Below are 19,675 nucleotides of genomic sequence, written 5' to 3'. Positions count from 1 at the left end.
ATGGGGGAAAAGGGCGAGGTGGGCCGTGCCAACTTCGGCGGCAGCGGTAGCCTGACGTCTTTGGCATGGTTAGCTTCTCCTGCACGGTGTTTTGTCGACGTCGTCACATAGCGTTACGCATCCTCAGGGCCGCAGGCTGCCTGTGGCGGCGGCTGTTCTACCGTCCATCTTTGGTACGGTAGATTGCCGTTGTCCGGTTGTCTGTCGGTAAGTCCTGCCCTGTCCGCATCTTTTGCTTAGCGGTGCGCTGACGTGCCTGAGTTGGGCCCGGCTCGGCTGCGCACGCCAAAGCGGCTTCGGCGCTGCACTGCCCTTTTCTGTGCTGGCCCGGCAGGGTTTCCTTCATCGCACGGTGCCGCTTGATTGGACGACCGATCCGCGGGGCCGCGCAGGGAGAGCGATTTGCAACGGCGGGCAGTGCCACCGTGGGCGCGCAGTGGCCCAAATCTTGTGGCTGCGTTGTGCATGTTGTGGGCGGCACCCCAGCTAAGGAGGTGCCGTTGCGTGTGCGTTTGCGTGTGTGTAATATATGTTTGTGTGTGTGTGCTGAGCTGACCTACGCTGGTGCGGAATGCTTCTTTGAAATCTTCTTTTGAGGGGTCGTTTGATGAGCTGAACCGCGTTTGGGTTTAAGAGTTTACTGTCCGGTTAAAGGTTAAAAGTAACAGGCAGCGGAGGGCGCCTCCGGACGGCGCTTGGTGGGCTGGAAGATGGATAGCTAAGGGTTGAACTGCGGGAAGGCTTTTCAGCGGTATTGGTAGCATGGTAATATAGTAGTTGCTATTGAATCGTTGCTTGTGCTCTTAACGTTGGCGCTCGGAAGAGGCGAGGTGTAGGCAAATGTGCTAGGGCGAGGTGAGGTGGGATGAGAGGAGCGTGCGGGTAATTGCCCCTCTGTACCTGCGCTTTGAGAGAATTTGTTGGTCGTATTTTTGGTCATCTGGTGTTTGAAGCCGAGGGAGGTGTTTACTTCAGCAGCTTGTCTTACTGTACAGTACACCGGGCCGCCCTGTACAGTACCGTGCTTTGTTGGCATGTACGGCATATCCGGCGGCAGCCTTGGTATAACGTGCGTGGAGAAAGAGGGAGAGTGTTGGCGCCGATCGCAGTCCGCTGCACGAATGCGCTGATGCTGCGGTGGCACGGCGGCCTTCGTTGAATCTTTTATTGTTGAGAGAATAACCTTGCTGAGTGCGGGTGAGCTTCGATTTTTGTGGAAGGACAGGGACGTGTCTCGCATTTCATAATGTTGTTTGCTTCGCAGTATTGCACTGTAAGGAAAGAGGAGTGGGCTGGGCAATGCCAGCTGCAGCACTGTGAATTGGTTCACTGCACCTGATGCAAACAGAACAAACACACTGCTTCCGATAACCCGAGGCTGGCAATAACCACCAGTGCCCCGTTAAAGTCCACAGCAGCGCGATACACTGTTTGACCTAACCCGCTCCAACGCCCTTATGAACGACCCGCGGGTCAGAATGCCAAGCAGGACCAGCGTGCCTCTGCATTAGCCACCTGTGTGGCATCTCGCATGACGACAGGGTATTTACGATCCCGCACCAACGTGACCTCTACACCGTTTCCAATGCCTGCCTAGGGATTACAGCGCTACCCGAAGGCGGCTGAGCCGGCAGCCGGCTCGGTTGCCGCTGGATCGGTCAATACGCCACTACCGCCACAACTTCGCCACCATGACCTGTATGCCGCTAAGTGCCCATCCTGCCCTGAGATCCCCCAGATGCTCCTCCCGACACGCGTCTTCCCACGCTGCCTCGCTTACGGCGATATCCTCCAGGACGGCCCAGTGCGACCAGCGCTTCAGCACAGCACAGGTTTGGGAATGAAACGTCCAACAGCTGCGGTGATTCACATCTGTCAAGCAACGATAAAGGCGGTCATAAAGGCCTAAGCATAGACTCCCACACGCCTCCGCCCAACTGGGACATCGATTGAGGAATCTCTAAGCTGTCTCCCCTCGTCAGCAAATGTGGGTTTGTTGCTTCGCACCACGGTGAAGCTCGATATTGGACAGTGAATCGCTGCCACACAAGGGCTGAACGCCCCTCACAGCCAAGGGCCAGGGGTTACAGTCCTGCCCCTGCCAAGAAGCGTTACCAGGATGCCTTGGAGATGCCGGGGAGGAAGCCGTTGTGCGCCAGCTGGCGGAGCATGATACGTGACAGACGTGTGAAGCGTTGCACACCGCGCGCGCGACCAGTTAGCACACATCGGTTGACGACACGCGTCGCGGCAGAATCGCGGGGAACCTCTGTCTCGAAGAGCCGCTGCACCTGCAGCCTTATGTCCAGCGGCAGTGACTTGTCTGTCACCATAGCCTTGAACACCGTCCGGTCCACCTCATGCTGTTCCACCAGCAAACGTCGCACGTGATCTTTGACATTCCCCCTTGAGCCGAGGATGAACGCATACTGTGGAAGCTTAAACTTCATAATAACTTAGTCCGACTATCGCTGTGCCTACCGCCGCTCTCCGTAAGCTACGTTGCAGAGAGTTATTTACTTCGCCTGTAACTAAAGTACTATGATGGTGTACATTAATAGGATCGTCACGTAAGGGCTGATGTGACTTGTAGCCTCTGTGGCAATTGAGGGCCTGTGCGCGTCGAGTACTTGTAGCGCAAGGATTAAGCCGATAAACCTGATAATATTGCAATGACGTTACCTGATAAGTCGCCATCACATTTCGTTCTATCTCAAGAAAGAATTGTAATACGGCATACACGGGTTTCAGATTGGCCAAACCTTGCATCCCAGAGAGCTTCCAACCATCACGCGTCGTGCTCAACATGACTTCAAGACATGCTACCGACGCCGTGCTTTCCGTAGCACGCCCTGCGATTTCACATCTGTCGGCGCTCTTACCTCATTTGTTCATCTGTCGCCATGCGCACACCGGCACGCAAGTGCAGTCGCCGTCTAGGTTCTACAAGGCAGCAAAAGTTGTACCGTCTCACGATAACGTACGTATGTCTTTTTGGAGTGTCGCATGTTAACCCCGTTTCATCCGAGCAATCCAGCCACCCGGCCTTGACACACAGGCGGGCTATCAGCTCATGCTGGATTCTAAACCTGTTCGAACTCCGGGGAAGCGGCTCGCGGTGCTTCCCACTTTACCGTTAGCATTAGCGGTGGCTGCGGAGTGGGAATGGCAGGTACGGGCTCCGAACCGAGGGAATGCCGCGAAACACTTGGAACTCGCCAACCCCGCAGCCCGCAGCCCGCCGCACTTCGTCCTGAACCTATGCTTATATCTGCCTGTGGGATTGCAGAAGTGAGGTCCGCAACGCCGCGTGCCCCTCGTTACAGTACCTTCAACTTGATTGGGGGGTTACACTGCCGACCTCGTGGCGTGCGATTGATTCAATCGCCATTACAGCTACTGTACTCACACATCATCATTATCATTATTACTATTAGCTTTGCCACTTTTAACAACTGTACATAAAGCCCTCACCGGCACAATCGCTCACGTACCCCGCCCTCCCCTCCGCTCCCTTTTCTTCCCACCCTCCGTTCTCCCTCGCCCCATCCCTCGATTCGCTATCGTTCCCTCCTTCATCGCAGGAAAAGGGCAAACCGCAGCTGCATACCATGCCCATGATGAGCCTGGTGGCGCATGCGCTAGACCAGGTACGGTATATTACAGCGTAGTAGGGGTATACGACACCTGCCGTACGGCACACTTTTCGCAACCCAGGACTGCCCTGGTTCATCCTCGTCTCCGGCTCTGCTCCGCTCCGTCTCTCATCTCCTCCAACGGGGGACGTGAGGGATCCGGTACGGAGGGGCAGTCGGATATGCTCACCTACTGTCGAAACAACACATTCTTTGCCAGGCGGCCAGTTTGTTCAGTTGGGTTGGGTTGGGTGGGTCAAGCACCAGCTCTTTTCCTGGGAGCTGGAGAGCTAGGGAGAGGCGGCTGCGAGGGTGCCTTGCCACCCACTTGGCTTGATTCGGTCGTGGCGGTGGCGACTCAGACCTCCCGCCAACGAAAGGTTCATGCCCACAGGTGACTGACCCTCTCGTCACAGTCCTTTTGGGAAATTGTGTAGACCGCACATAACTAGGTATGTATATATGTGTGTGTGTGTGTGTGTGTCCCTTCCGAAGTCCCGCCTTCCCGCCTTCCTCCGCCAACTTTGGTTGAGATCGTCGTTCGTTTTCCTTTTCCCGGGTCCTCCCCCCGGTCCACGTTCCGCCGCTGTCCCTACCGCCGGTGTCCCTACCGTCCCCTCCGCGTCCGCTAGCCGCGTCCCCGTGAGAAGGTCATCGCGCACATCCTTAACTACGTCCACACCGACTCCGCGTGCTGTCTTTACGAGGAGGGCGCCCTGGCGCGGCGCCAGAAACAGGTAGGCGTGTGCGGCGATGTGTGTGTCGTGTGCGTGTCGTGGTGACCCGTGTGCGTGTATCTGTGTGCTTTGAAAGATATGGGAACAGGCCGAAGTGCTGTATGTGTGTGTGTGCGTACGTGCGTGTGCTATAAGCAACTGTGCGGCTCCTTAAAACGGCTTCATAGCTTGACGGCGTTCATGCATATGCGTATGCATTTCCCCCTTACCCCCTCCTTGTCCTTACCAGTTTTCCTGTTTCGGCCCTCGGTCCCTCAACCCCGCCCATCCATCAGGTATTCGTGCCCCTTCTGAACGCGCTACACCAAGACCTGGGCTGGCGCTTCGTGATGTCCAGCAGCATTGCGGGCAGCCCACAGACCGAGGAGCTGGTGGAGGGAGTCCGGGGCTGGCTGGAGGGTGAGGGCTGGGGTGGGGTGGAGCGGGGCTGTGATGCGGGTGGTGAGTCGATGGGCAAAGGTGGGCCCGACTAATGAGGGCAGGTACGGGAGGACGCAGGAATGGAAGACCCTTTCCGGCTTGAGAACGTGTCAGGAGCATCTGGGATCTAAACCCAACCAGTTTTGCCCCTGCGTGGCATGTGTGTATGAATGTATGTACGTATGTATGTGTATTATGTAGTGAACCAAGCCGTGAGGATTAGGAAATGCGGTATGTGTATGTTTGCTGTGGTGCGTTGTGTTGTTTTGTGTACGGTCTAGAGCAGTTTGACGGTTCCCACGGATAGAGGATAGTTCCCGGCAGCAGTGTAGCAGAGTTAAGCCCTGCAGGCTTTACGCTGTATCTTTACTTCAGACGTTGTCTCTCATATTACCAGCTAGACGGCCAACATTTCCAGTCCCCGAGTCCCAGTCAATCTGCTTTTCACATCTTGCCATGTTCATTTTTTGCATGTCGGGTTTCCGCGCGTCTTATCACTCACCGCTTCTGCCCTTTATCTTTCGGCCTGATTTGCCGTTTGCCGTTTTCCGCTGGACCTTGTTTGACACGGCGGTTGCGTTCTTCTCGGTTTCCGTCGCGTCCGGGTTTCCGGGTGCTCGCTCGTTTGCTGGCTGGCCGAGTTGGTGGAGCAGACCTGGACGCCTGGCATCTGGCTGCAGCTGAACAGCTCACTTCCACATGCAAGTCGGTGGTGCTGGCGGCGGCGCTGCTGCGGGGGCATATCCAGCCGGCGGAGGCGTTGGCGGCTGCGCGGCTGGAAGAGGATTTCCAAGCGGATGAGTGGGGACGCGTGGAGGCGGGGCATGACCTGGATGAGGCAGACTTGCGCAGTCGCGTGTACGCGCCGTCGCTGTTCGTGAGGCTTTTACAAATGCTGTGAAGACCGATACTGTTTTTCCCAGGTTGACTGGTTAGGATTGAGGGAGGGAGACGTTTCGAGTGGGGAGGGTTAAGGTGGGAGGTTGCTGTAGCAGGGCGACAACTGTGCGAGCAATGATGAGAAGGCGATGCGGAGCCCAGCAGAGACGAAAGGTGATAGGCCGACAGGACATGTGGCAGTACTGAAGGGAGGGCAAGGATTTCCTCGAGGCGTTTTCCCGGCAAGGCAAGACTCTTCTCGTGCAAGGGACCCTTTCCAAGGACCCTCTTGGGAATGGTTCGTCTTGCCAAACAATAAGATGTGCTTCATAAAGCTTGATATCGCTTCAGGGAAGGGAGTAGCCGGGGTTTGGAATTGTGGCTCCTCATGTCGAGAACTCAGCGATGCGCTCGAATGCAAGGGGGCATTATCCTAGCACGTGTCTTTGGCCCTTCCCTCGACGTAAAATTATATTTTAATATTTTCGCACTCATCTACAGACATTCGCCCTTTCTACTGCTCACGTGGTGGCCCCAATTTCACAGAAGATATACAAAGTCACCCGACAGTAAAAGGCCGCTAGTGTATACGCTGTTACTGTCGATAACAGAGGCGAGCAGCGCGCCAGGGAACGTTATGGTGACGCAACTTGGCTGCAGGGTTCCTCACGCACGCAAAAATAGACGCGGCACGAAGCCTGACTCTATATGTCCGCGAAGCCATAACCGAGACGGTCTGCCGTGGTGCTCAATCCTCCGTCCACATAGACGAGATGAAAGAGAGCAGTAGATTCCAAACGCTTGCTAAGCATGCAAACCCTGTAACCAATGACAACCATAAGAAATAGAAATAATATATTATAACGAGTTTCACACGTATGGAGGACAAGAGGAGAATTTCCAATGCTCCAGGGGGCCCGTCGGGCGAGGGTCTTCCCCCTGATGTTGCATACTTGGTTCGAGAGTTCAACGCATCAAAGATTGCAGAGTTCTCTTTAATTTGCATGACTTCCTGCAGCTGTTGATACCTAGCTCGCGGGTTCCCGCTCCGATCTCAGTAGACACGAACCTTTCTCCAGGTAACCGCGCCGCCCCTGCTTGTTGTTTAGCGCAGGCCTTCCTTTGTAGATACTGCTGTCATAGCTTAGGTCGCGTGTGCGACTGCGCGCAAGGGGGAACAGAAGTGGCTGCGGGCTGCACTTTTATCCACTATCGTTTACGGTCGCGGACCTACTCGACACCAGCTTCCGACAGCATGCCTTCCTTCTAATCGTTCTTCTTCATGAATGGTCATGTTTTTTGCTTGCAGGCGACAGGCCAATGCTCATCCCTCGAGTCTCTTGAGGGCACCATGTCGGCATAAACATCTCGGTAAGCAAACAGCGGCCTATCAGCCCCAGCCGAGAAGCCATCTCTATTCTGATGTCGACTTTGGAGTCTTTTTCCTCAACCTCAACAGAACCATATGCTTCGACTCACATTTTGGACTGACGTGTTGTCTCAACATGCAGGCAAACTCCTCCCTTGGAGACCACGGCAAGGCTTGCCGCCCCGGAAATCTGCCGCTATCCGTCAGCTCCACGCGAGGGGCATATTTGCCACGCCCCTTTTGTACAGTATGGCTGCAGCCCCAACTAATTTGCTGCTCGCACAAAATTTCACAGCGGACCTGAACAACTTGGGACGTGCAAATAGCCCTGCTATTTCTGGGGGTCCAGTCCCGGGTGCGGCAGCGCAGAACGGCTTGCAGTTCCAAACTCGCGAGGAGGCGCAGATGTTCTTGCAAGCCGCGGGCCGGGCGCAGCCTAACGGTGCCAACGCAGCGGGTGGTATAGCTCTTACACGCGACGCAGTGGCGGCTTTGCAGCACGCGGCGCAGGTGGCGGCAGTCAACCAAGCAAAGATGGTGCCACATGGCAATGGCAACGTTGCGAACGGCACCGTCCGCTCATCTGTGCCTGTTGTGCCGCCTCTTGGTCAGGGTCAGAATCCTGCTCTTGCGAACCTACATACTCAGGCGCAACTGCAGGCGGCGATGAATGCACAACGTGCAGCTGCTCAAGCGGCCGTTGCTCAGCAAACAAATGGTTTGTCTGCAGCCAATAACCAGGCAGCGCTCTTTCTCGTGCAGAATCAGCTTGCGCAAGCCCAGGCTGCGAACAACGCTGCTCAGGTGAATCCGTTTGGATTGCAGAACGGGTTACAAAACAACCCCATTGCGGCGGCCGCTGCAGCGGCGGCCGCGGTGGCTGCCAGCACGCAGGCTGCACAGGCGCGGGCAGCCGCTGTTGGTAACGCTAACCTTCTGCAGCTCCAGCAGGCAGCCCAGGCGGCGGGATTGCAGCGCCCCCAGGCTATGGCATGGGCACAGAATCAGGCATTGCAGAACGCTGCCATTGCACAACACAACCTTGCCCAGCAGAATCTCGCCGCTGCACAGAACAACCCCGCTCTCCTCGCAGCAGCTCTGCAGGCCCAGCAGGCGCGCGCAGCTCTACAGGTGCAGCAGCTCGCTGCGCAGCAGCAGGCTGCGGCTGCTGCGGCCGCCCGACCGCTTGCACCTGCGCAGCCGAGTTCTGTCGCAGCGGCTCAGCAGCTGCAGGCACTGCGCCAGCTGCAGGCACGCCTTAACGCCGCACAGGCACCAAATGCACTTGCAGCAGCAGCCACGCCAGCCGCTCCTGTGAAGCCTACCGAAGCGCAAATACAGATTCTGCGCACCGCACTCGCTCGCAGCGCGGCGGGACGTGCTGCACTGAATGCTGCCAATGTACTCGGTGCTGGAACTCCCCGCGCTGCGGTTCCTCCTGCTTCTAACGGCACAGCGTCAACACCTGCCTTGAACCCGCTGCAGCAAGCCATTAATATACAGCTCTTACTCCAGCAACAGCGCAACGTTGCGCAGGTGCAGCAGGCGCAGGTGACTGCGGCTATGGCCAACAACCTTGCCGCGAACATCCAGAACAACGCGGCAGCGGCGCTTAATGGACAGCTAGCGGCCCTACAGCAGGCTGCCGCCGCGAACGCTGTAGCGAACGGTCAGCGGTCCGTGATGCCGGGTAATACAGCAGCTGCGCTGGCCAGTATTGGCGGTGCCAATGCTGGTGTGCTGAATGAGGCGATGCTTCAGAACCTGCAGAAGCTGCAGCTGGCCAAGGCGATGCAAGACTCAGCCGCTGCCGCCGTCACTGGTCTTTCCATGCCAGCCGTGGACAAGGTTGCCACGTCCGGCGGTGACGCGTCGTCATCGTCGAACAGTAGCAAGGAGCAGCGCCGCCTGGCGCTGGCGTGCGTTGCACTGCAGCTGGCGCGCGGTGGCATGACGGTTGAACAGGCTATTCAATCAGGAATTATGGGCGGCATGAGCGTCACGGACGTAAAGTTCATTGTTGAGTGTTACAATGCAGAGCGGCAGCGCATGCAGAGTGAAGGCGTACCTGGTGCGGTGACTGGTTCATCATCCGGTGGTGGTGCTGCGGCCGGCGGCACACCCCAGCAGTCGGGCGCCCCACCACAGCAGGGTGTTTCCCCGGGCCTGCCTGGTGGTCCTGGCAGTGGTCACGGCGTAGCTACCAGTGGGATGCCCGGCCTTCCAGGGCATCTGATGGGCCATGTCGATCTTGGCTTGCATGGTATCTCCATGGGCAGTATGGGCGCCCCGCCGGGCATGGTTGGACATCACGGCATGGCGCCCAATGGCATGCACCAGCCACCACTTCCCTACGCGCATTCACCGTCCGCCCCGGGCAGCCCTGCGGTCGGTGAGTCGAAGGATGCTGTCGCGCTTGCGGCAGCTACTGTTGCTGCGGCCGGTGGTGCTAGCCGCTTGGGCCCCATCTCTATCCCAGGCCATTCCTCTGCGCCCGTCTCGCCACCTCGCACGGCCAGCCAGGGCAGCCCCACCAATAACCGCATCCAGATTACGGGCCCCGGCTCAGATGTGGATGGTGGCGGCCACGAGACACGCTCAGAGGGTGGTGCATCCGCTGAGCTTGCGGCCGATGCGGCCGCAGCTGTTGCGGCCCTAGCCAAGGAGTCCTTCGATGCTTTCTCGTATGGATTCTTCGGTACCACAGAGGGGCCTGCCATGGGCGAGCTTCTTGGCGAGCTGGAGACCGGCGGCGCAGCCGACGGCGAATTAGAGTCTGGTGCGGTCGCAGCACTGGACGCGGAGGGAGATGGTGAACCGGGTGGCATTGGGCTTGGCGGCCCATCCCCACTCCTGGGTGAACTCGACCCCGACCAGGCCGCCTGGCTAAGGGCTGCGGCGTCAGCTAACCAGGCGATGTGGGCTGGTGAGGGTGCCGAGGATGGCCCCATTTCTAATGACGAAATTGCAGCTCGCCTCGCTAATCTGGATCTTGGATCTGGCTTCTTTTAATTTTTAACGTCATTTCGTGTGTCTTGTTTGACACCGGCGAGCTTCGAGATGATGTGTTTATCAACAATTTTAGGGGTTTGTACGGATGACATGCAGTTTGTATTTGCCTATGTTTGCTTGGGGCGCTGCGCGTGCTCATGTGTGCAGTTTGCAGTTTAAGGTTGATGATGCGCGGGTTGCGGAGGGAGGCGCTGTAGTGGCGAGTCAGGGTCTATGTTTTTGCTGCTGGAAGCCTAACGTGTTGCTGAGCTGATCCAACGTACAGTGACATCAGCCTGTGCGGTTTTGATGTGTTGTGGCACAAAAGTTGGGATGTACCAGACGCCAGCGATGTCATAGGCAATGTGAGGGTGGAGCGGGGACGAGTAAGTGTTGCAAGTGGTACGCAGGGGCGCGCGGGGTGCCAGCTGCCATAGCGGCTGCGTACCCCGCCGCAAGGCTGTACCGTGTGCCATCTTGCATGCAGCGTGCATAATCGGACGGTTTGTGCAATGTCATGGTGGCGTGCCTTGATGATATCTTAGAATGAGCAACTTTCTCTCTTCTATCATGTTTTTTGGACCTCTTGTGGCTCGTCTCTGGATTCAGCTTCAGATGTTGCATGTGGGCTGCCTGGCTCATGTCAGCATCTTGGCACCCAGTAGCGTCCACTGATTTGGGATACCGTTTTCACATCATTGGCGGCAACGACGCCGGCATGTTAGCAATGCGGGTCATCTAGGCCGGTCCGAGCTTGTGTTCCGTGGGCTACCTTGGCCTTTCGTATAATGCTTTCCAGGGGTGGGAACGCTTGGCGGGCGCGCGCGGCGCAGGGGCGGGCTTAATTCTGCAGTGCTGTGGGGATGGCTGGCCCAGTATTTGTCCCAGCACCGCTGCCCCGTGGGGCGCGTCCTTACCCCTGGTGCTGGAGATTGAAAGTGCGTGGGAGGGCGTCTTTCTAAGACTGAACTGGATGCTCGCAGCTGCAGGCAAAAAGTTTTGCATTCTCATGGTCGAGAAGTGTGATGTCAAGCTTCATGGGCAGGCTTCCCCAGGCAAGCATGGCATGGGGCGTCGTTTCCCTGGGCTGCGGCCCGCGGTCGTTCTGGGGCGCCCGATCGCAAAAGGGGCACATAGTCCCGGAATGTTGGCCGCAGCCGGGGAACGGGCATATTACCTACTGCATTGCCAGACTGGTGTGCGCTTGTGTGGTGTGGCGAGATAAGTCGTTTGGGTTTGTTTCATGTCTTGTTTCGAGTCGCCCCGGGGGCTTGACATCGTTTGGAACTTGCGTCCAACAATGCTGAGAGGTCAATGTAGGCTCAAAACAGGGCCATAGCTAAAGTTCGTTTGTCTTTACATCTTCAGGCTTTTAGAGAGACTTTGAAATGATGATGATGATACGTACCTTAATGGTAGGGGGTAGGGACGCGAGCGTGGATGGCGACATGAGGGTCTTTGTTTTTCATGCATGAAACCCTGGCACGGTGCAGTGCGTACGTGTGTTGTTGGGAAATGAGTGCGCCTGTACGAACGAGCGTTCAGCAGGTGCTGCTTTGTTGGTTGTCGGAGTTTGCTCGCCGCACCGCGTATGCTGCTCTGCAGTGGTGAGTCCGCCACAGCAATAATGGGTTTGTGCTCCTCTTCCCATACGAATTAGTTAATGGATGCATACGCGGGTGCACATATGCAGTAAGATCAGCTTTGCCACTTTCCCTTTTGGGCGCACCTCCTCTGTATGTCTCTTTTATTACGATTCTATCGCCTGCGTTGACATCTAGTTAGGGGTTGTGTGGAGAAGGATGTATGTGTCACTCTGACACGCGAAGAAACCGGCTATCCACGGGCTCGTTTTTAAATGACACGTACAGTACAGTCTAGGTTTGGTTTGGTTTGGTTGGTTTGGGGGGCACTGACATGGCTTTGGCCCCTGCGCTTGTCGCTTGGTCCATCAGATCACGAGTGCAGGTTGGGTCGATGTTGCGGTGCAGGCGGACATGTACGGCGGGTTAGGCACTTCCACTATATCGATCGTTAGATTACTTAATGTGGTGGCGGCTTCCAACGGGGTGACGACCCTAGCTGTCTGCTGCCCTTGCAACTGCCTGTGTCCGACGCACGCCTGCTTCCTGCATGCGGACGCATGTGCTGTGGTTACTATATACCTCGCGGCTCGGCTCTGGCCGCAAACGGCGGCGCGGGGAATGCAGGCTTTAGCTTAGGGCATGGCCAAGGGGCAGCTCAGCGGGTAGTGGTACTGCTTACGAGACTTGAGCGCGGCATGCAGGGCGGCCTAGCGGCAGGGGCCCGATGGCTGCTGAACGGGCGGCGCAGAGCCGTTGGATGCAGCTTAGAATATATTCCTAGGACAAGTCCGTCGGCGGCCGCGCCGCCTCAGGTGTCGTAGCGGTGTAGAGATGGAGGGGTCGTTTGCCTGCCGGTTGGCTTACCTCGGCAGGTCGCCTGTACAGATTATATTTTCTTCAGCAGTCGTAGGCAGGCGTGTGCTTTCTCTGGTCAAGTACGAGTGGTGGTATTGTGTTGTTCGTGGTGTTTTCGGTGCCAAAACTTTTCAACAACCTCAAATCGGTCGGACAAAACGGCGAAAATAGTACAGAGCAGCCGCGCTGCCGCCCCATGGCGGCTACATGGTGATGTGTATAATGCCCAACAGAATTGATTCCCCCTATGTACGGCGAAGACTGGTGTGCGTGTTCCTGATTCATACGTACCTACCCTGGCACGGTGTTAAAACTTTTGACAAGTCGTGTATGCGCGTGTCATTCCGCAGGCGTCGGCGTTCTATGGCGATGTGTGGGGGACCAGGAAGGGGTCGCTCTCGCACGTAGAGCGTATAATCGACGGCGTCCTTCTGCGCCGTGCAGCGGGTTGGTTGGCTGTTTCCTTGACTCCGGCCGCCCGAGTGCACAGGTTAGCCCCCACGTCCCAAGGCCGCGAAAACCCCGCTCCTCCTGTACAAGAGTAGAACGGCGGCGCGTCCACTGATGAAGTGGATTGCGACCTGGCCGGGCCCGTTTGAACTTGGCGTGTACGAGCATTGCCAGTTTTGGCGTGAATGGGAGGGCCGTCCGGCACACATTTTTTGCGTGTAAATGTGTGGTGATCTATGTCTCTTAAAGGCTCCCGTTGTCAGTGTTGTATCTCATCAACTTCGTCGATTGCTTTACAGTATCCTCCATTTTAGCTGCCTGTTCTCAAGACCCCATTTGGGGTGGCGCATAGCCCTGCATCCATGACATCTGTTGCCGAGGTTGAAAGGGCGGCGGCGCCTCAGTCGGCTCTGCAGAGCTGGCATATTCGGCCAGGGTTATGCGCGATGGAAAATATGATCATGAGCGCTCATTAAGCGTGTGCAAGGTAGAGCCTAAAACGTGTCGTATTGGTCGTTAGTTTGCGTGGTTAGCGTGTTTTGTGCGTCATAATGTTTAGGCAGTCTAGTTGACGCAGGGCTTAGTGAGTTATTTGCTGTGGTAGTGCGTGGAAGTTTTCATGTGGAGAGGACGTGACGGTGTTGTTGGGATAGTTATGTGGTGAATAGGTCGATTTGAGGGTAAGTGCTATATCGCTGACGCTGGGAGCTCGAAGTTTTGATGTCATGCATGTAATGGGGACGTGACGACGGAGACTTTACCTTTCAGATATAACGACGGCAACCCTCCGGTTGGCCTTGGCAAGTAGCCAAAGTTTGGAACAACTGTAAAATCATTCAACTGACCACCATAATAAAACTGGCTCATAACATTTTAATAGCTACAGGATACTTGGTTGACTCATGGTGCCATTATGTACTGTATTGATTGCTGCCTCAACACACAGCGACGCCACAAGTGCCATACTGGTTTGGGGCCTGCAGTAGGACGACGTCAAAGGGGAGAACAATCAGAAATTTGAAGTGGGCTGATTGCATTACAACATTTGTAGGGGTGCTGGTGTGTATCAGAGGCCATTCCTTTCTGAGCTCCGTCACCAGATCATGTCGTAATGGAACCACGTCTGCATGAGATTTCGCTTCGGATGGGAAGCAACTATCGAAATGGTTATTATTGTCGTTTGAGAAAGCAGCTGGGGCAAGCTGGTTGCCGCATGCCAATATGATTATTCCTGTCAATATGCATCAGTTGCTAATGAATTTTTGTCTATATTGCTTGGGTGCTCGCGCGCCAGCACAGGATCTGCAAGTTTTGCGAGCTCCAATCCTGGAACGTTTTGACTGCCCTGCATACAATCTCATGCACACTTTCTGTCGGGTTTCAAGTGGATCAGACTATGACGGATGTGATGGTAGCGGATGACCAGCTGAAAGCTAAGGTGGGTCTCATATAGCAGGCGCATAGCTAGGGCATAACTGTCTGAATAATTCGGTTGGTTCGACATGATTTCTCTTTTTGAGCGATAGGCTAATAGTTTTATGCGTTTAAACGACAGATAGATATGCGTTTAACGATATCTATCTATTCCAGACAAGCTTCGGCTGGGCCTTGTGCTCTAGGCTCGTATGGGGCCCCCTAAAACACATTGGAGAGAACCCTAAAACCGTAAGCAACTCCAGAAGGTGTACATGACGCACATAACCATTAACAACAGCCATCGGGAAAACAGCCTGGCATCATTCGACGCCTTTGCCGCGGCGCAGCATACACGTAAAAATCTACACCATATAATCCAGAAACAGTTGGTCGAGGTCGCTGTAGGTAAACAGATCACACAGCGCACGTCAACAGCAATCATGAACAGTTAAAATAATAACTGAATAGTGACAAGCCAAGCCATAAGTCAACGGTGGACGATGCCGACTTAGGATGGGAAGCATCATCAAAACAAGCTCTGAAAACGTTTCCTTGACAGTTAGCGTCTCAATTGTGGCTACAAGTGCAACAAGCGTGTGACCGGGGCCGCCGATTTCCAATCCAGGGATGTTCATAATGCATACTGCACGAGTCTAGCGCGCACTCCTAATTACACCTCTAAAAACACCCTATGACGCCCTAATCGACCAACAAGACGATTTTGGACCCACACCATCCACGGCCAAAACCTAAGAACCTCGCCTTCCCGAATCCAAATACCTTCCGACTGCATACCTTCCGCAGAACTCAGTAGGTGGCCCCTGACTTCGAGGAACCAGCGGAGTCGTACCGCAGAATAGGACGCAAGGACAGCAAAGCCGGAAACCTCCCGCTTCGTCACGCAGAAACGCAAGCTTGTAGCTAGTGTAGCATAGTACGACTCATGACAAACAGTCAAAGTATGCCGATATAGTCTTAGTAGCGACCTAACTACCTCAGTCGTGGTGCACGAAACCACGAGGATGTGCATCTACACAGAACAAAGCCCTGGATGACAAAGAGCAAGCAAAACGTCCTGCATCAGAGCTGCAACATCCCTGTCGCACAAATTACTTTGTTGTATTCAACAATTACCTGACTGTAATCAGCAGCTGCTTGCCGAAGCAGCTGCTAATGTCCTCGCACACAGGACGCCGCCGGTACTGCTGCCGCTTGCAAACCTGAACGAAGCTGCACCGAACACCGGGGCCTCGCCATTGGCTGCAGCTGCGCTGGTGCTTGCCGATGCCGCATCCACTGCTGCTATTGTTAAACCCAAAAGGTCGCCGCCGGTACTGCTGCCGCTTGCAAAGTTGAAAGATGGCGCACCGAACGCCGTGGCCTTGTTGTTGAGTACAGCACCGCTGGTATTTGCCGCAGGCGCTGCTGACGTCGTCGATCCAAACAGGCCGCCAGCGGCACTGCTGCCGCTTGCAAAAGGGAGCGATGGCGCACCGAACGCCGTGGCCTTGTAGTTGGCTACAGCACCGCTGGTATTTGCCGCAGGCGCTGCTGACGTCGTCGATCCAAAAGGGCCCCCAGCGGCACTGCTGCCGCTTGCAAAGTTGAAAGATGGCGCACCGAACGCCGTGGCCTTGTTGTTGGGTACAGCACCGCTGGTATTTGCCGCATGCGCTGCTGACGTCGTCGATCCAAACATGCCGCCAGCGGCACTGCTGCCGCTTGCAGAAGGGAGCGATGGCGCACCGAACGCCGTGGCTATGTTGTTGGCTACAGCACCGCTGGTATTTGCCGCAGGCGCTGCTGACGTCGTCGATCCAAACAGGCCGCCAGCGGCACTGCTGCCGCTTGCAAAGTTGAAAGATGGCGCACCGAACGCCGTGGCTATGTTGTTGGCTACAGCACCGCTGGTATTTGCCGCAGGCGCTGCTGACATTGACGATCCAAACAGGCCGCCAGCGGCACTGCTGCCGCTTGCAAAGTTGAAAGATGGCGCACCGAACGCCGTGGCCTTGTTGTTGGGTACAGCACCGCTGGTATTTGCCGCAGGCGCTGCTGACGTCGTCGATCCAAACATGCCGCCAGCGGCACTGCTGCCGCTTGCAGAAGGGAGCGATGGCGCACCGAACGCCGTGGCTATGTTGTTGGCTACAGCACCGCTGGTATTTGCAGCAGGCGCTGCTGACGTCGTCGATCCAAAAGGCCGCCAGCGGCACTGCTGCCGCTTGCAAAAGGGAGCGATGGCGCACCGAACGCCGTGGCTATGTTGTTGGCTACAGCACCGCTGGTATTTGCCGCAGGCGCTGCTGACGTCGTCGATCCAAACAGGCCGCCAGCGGCACTGCTGCCGCTTGCAAAGGGAGCGATGGCGCACCGAACGCCGTGGCTATGTTGTTGGCTACAGCACCGCTGGTATTTGCCGCAGGCGCTGCTGACGTCGTCGATCCAAACAGGCCGCCAGCGGCACTGCTGCCGCTTGCAAAAGGGAGCGATGGCGCACCGAACGCCGTGGCTATGTTGTTGGCTACAGCACCGCTGGTATTTGCCGCAGGCGCTGCTGACGTCGTCGATCCAAACAGGCCGCCAGCGGCACTGCTGCCGCTTGCAAAAGGGAGCGATGGCGCACCGAACGCCGTGGCTATGTTGTTGGCTACAGCACCGCTGGTATTTGCCGCAGGCGCTGCTGACGTCGTCGATCCAAACAGGCCGCCAGCGGCACTGCTGCCGCTTGCAAAAGGGAGCGATGGCGCACCGAACGCCGTGGCTATGTTGTTGGCTACAGCACCGCTGGTATTTGCCGAAGCCGCTGCTGACGTCGTCGATCCAAACAGGCCGCCAGCGGCACTGCTGCCGCTTGCAAAGTTGAAAGATGGCGCACCGAACGCCGTGGCTATGTTGTTGGCTACAGCACCGCTGGTATTTGCCGCAGGCGCTGCTGACATTGACGATCCAAACAGGCCGCCAGCGGCACTGCTGCCGCTTGCAAAGTTGAAAGATAGCGCACCGAACGTCGTGGCCTTGTTGTTGGGTACAGCACCGCTGGTATTTGCCGAAGCCGCTGCTGACGTCGTCGATCCAAACAGGCCGCCAGCGGCACTGCTGCCGCTTGCAAAGTTGAAAGATGGCGCACCGAACGCCGTGGCCTTGTTGTTGGGTACAGCACCGCTGGTATTTGCCGCAGGCGCTGCTGACGTCGTCGATCCAAACAGGCCGCCAGCGGCACTGCTGCCGCTTGCAAAAGGGAGCGATGGCGCACCGAACGCCGTGGCTATGTTGTTGGCTACAGCACCGCTGGTATTTGCCGCAGGCGCTGCTGACGTCGTCGATCCAAACAGGCCGCCAGCGGCACTGCTGCCGCTTGCAGAAGGGAGCGATGGCGCACCGAACGCCGTGGCTATGTTGTTGGCTACAGCACCGCTGGTATTTGCCGCAGGCGCTGCTGACATCGACGATCCAAACAGGCCTCCAGCGGCACTGCTGCCGCTTGCAAAGTTGAAAGATGGCGCACCGAACGCCGTGGCCTTGTTGTTGGCTACAGCACCGCTGGTATTTGCCGCAGGCGCTGCTGATGTCGTCGATCCAAATGGGCCGCCGCCGGTATTGTTGCCGCTTGCAAAGGTGAAAGATGGCGCACCGAACGCCGTGGCCTTGTTGTTGTGTACAGCACCGCTGGTATTTGCCGCAGGCGCTGCTGACGTCGTCGATCCAAACAGGCCGCCAGCGGCACTGCTGCCGCTTGCAAAGTTGAAAGATGGCGCACCGAACGCCGTGGCCTTGTTGTTGGGTACAGCACCGCTGGTATTTGCCGCAGGCGCTGCTGACGTCGTCGATCCAAACAGGCCGCCAGCGGCACTGCTGCCGCTTGCAGAAGGGAGCGATGGCGCACCGAACGCCGTGGCTATGTTGTTGGCTACAGCACCGCTGGTATTTGCCGCAGGCGCTGCTGACGTCGTCGATCCAAACAGGCCGCCAGCGGCACTGCTGCCGCTTGCAAAGTTGAAAGATGGCGCACCGAACGCCGTGGCCTTGTTGTTGGCTACAGCACCGCTGGTATTTGCCGCAGGCGCTGCTGATGTCGTCGATCCAAACGGGCCGCCGCCGGTATTGTTGCCGCTTGCAAAGGTGAAAGATGGCGCACCGAACGCCGTGGCCTTGTTGTTGGGTACAGCACCGCTGGTATTTGCCGCAGGCGCTGCTGACGTCGTCGATCCAAACAGGCCGCCAGCGGCACTGCTGCCGCTTGCAAAGTTGAAAGATGGCGCACCGAACGCCGTGGCCTTGTTGTTGGGTACAGCACCGCTGGTATTTGCCGCAGGCGCTGCTGACGTCGTCGATCCAAACAGGCCGCCAGCGGTACTGCTGCCGCTTGCAAAGGGAAAGATGGCGCACCGAACGCCGTGGCTATGTTGTTGGGTACAGCACCGCTGGTATTTGCCGCAGGCGCTGCTGACGTCGTCGATCCAAACAGGCCGCCAGCGGCACTGCTGCCGCTTGCAAAGTTGAAAGATGGCGCACCGAACGCCGTGGCCTTGTTGTTGGCTACAGCACCGCTGGTATTTGCCGCAGGCGCTGCTGACGTCGTCGATCCAAACGGGCCGCCGCCGGTACTGCTGCCGCTTGCAGAAGGGAGCGATGGCGCACCGAACGCCGTGGCTATGTTGTTGGCTACAGCACCGCTGGTATTTGCCGCAGGCGCTTCTGACGTCGTCGATCCAAAAGGGCCGCCAGCGGCACTGCTGCCGCTTGCAAAGTTGAAAGATGTCGCACCGCACGCCGTGGCCTTGTGGTTGGGTACAGCACCGCTGGCACCAAGCACCGGGGCCTCGCCATTCGCCGCAGCTGCACTGGTGCTTGCCAATGCCGCAGCCGCTGGTGATGTTGTTGAACACAACAGGCCGCCGCCGGCACTGCTGCCGCTTTCAGTAGTGAGCGACGGCGCACCAAGCACCGGGGCCTCGCCATTCGCCGCAGCTGCACTGGTGCTTGCCAATGCCGCAGCCGCTGGTAATGTTGTTGAACACAACAGGCCGCCGCCGGCACTGCTGCCGCTTTCAGTAGTGAGCGACGGCGCACCAAGCACCGGGGCCTCGCCATTCGCCGCAGCTGCACTGGTGCTTGCCAATGCCGCAGCCGCTGGTGATGTTGTTGAACACAACAGACCGCCGCCGGCACTGCTGCCGCTTTCAGTAGTGAGCGACGGCGCACCAAGCACCAGGGCCTCGCCATTCGCCGCAGCTGCACTGGTGCTTGCCAATGCCGCAGCCGCTGGTAATGTTGTTGAACACAACAGGCCGCCGCCGGCACTGCTGCCGCTTTCAGTAGTGAGCGACGGCGCAC

The 19,675-nt window shown here is 57.1% G+C and overlaps 3 protein-coding genes across 3 annotated transcripts; 1 reads left to right on the top strand and 2 right to left on the bottom strand.

Annotated features, from left to right (window-relative positions):
- Positions 1 to 2,111: 2,111 nt before the first annotated feature.
- Positions 2,112 to 2,450, bottom strand: mrpS14 (mitochondrial ribosomal protein S14; the record flags this gene model as incomplete). Its single annotated transcript, XM_002946393.1, has 1 exon — positions 2,112 to 2,450. The coding sequence occupies one exon, from the start codon at positions 2,448 to 2,450 to the stop codon at positions 2,112 to 2,114; it is 339 nt and encodes a 112-aa protein (XP_002946439.1).
- A 3,022-nt stretch (positions 2,451 to 5,472) lies between these two features.
- VOLCADRAFT_103027 (uncharacterized protein) lies at positions 5,473 to 10,052 on the top strand (the record flags this gene model as incomplete). Its single annotated transcript, XM_002946562.1, has 3 exons — positions 5,473 to 5,650; positions 6,981 to 7,042; positions 7,183 to 10,052. The coding sequence occupies exon 3, from the start codon at positions 7,290 to 7,292 to the stop codon at positions 10,050 to 10,052; it is 2,763 nt and encodes a 920-aa protein (XP_002946608.1). The 5' UTR covers positions 5,473 to 5,650; positions 6,981 to 7,042; positions 7,183 to 7,289.
- A 6,010-nt stretch (positions 10,053 to 16,062) lies between these two features.
- On the bottom strand, positions 16,063 to 16,509 carry VOLCADRAFT_55871 (uncharacterized protein; the record flags this gene model as incomplete). Its single annotated transcript, XM_002946392.1, has 1 exon — positions 16,063 to 16,509. A coding segment is annotated over one exon (447 nt), but the record flags the coding sequence as incomplete, so codon positions are not given.
- Positions 16,510 to 19,675: the final 3,166 nt, after the last annotated feature.

The sequence above is a fragment of the Volvox carteri genome, assembly GCF_000143455.1.
Source record: "Volvox carteri f. nagariensis unplaced genomic scaffold VOLCAscaffold_3, whole genome shotgun sequence".
NCBI classification, from domain to species: domain Eukaryota; kingdom Viridiplantae; phylum Chlorophyta; class Chlorophyceae; order Chlamydomonadales; family Volvocaceae; genus Volvox; species Volvox carteri.
This window is presented reverse-complemented; position numbering and strand designations above follow the sequence as displayed.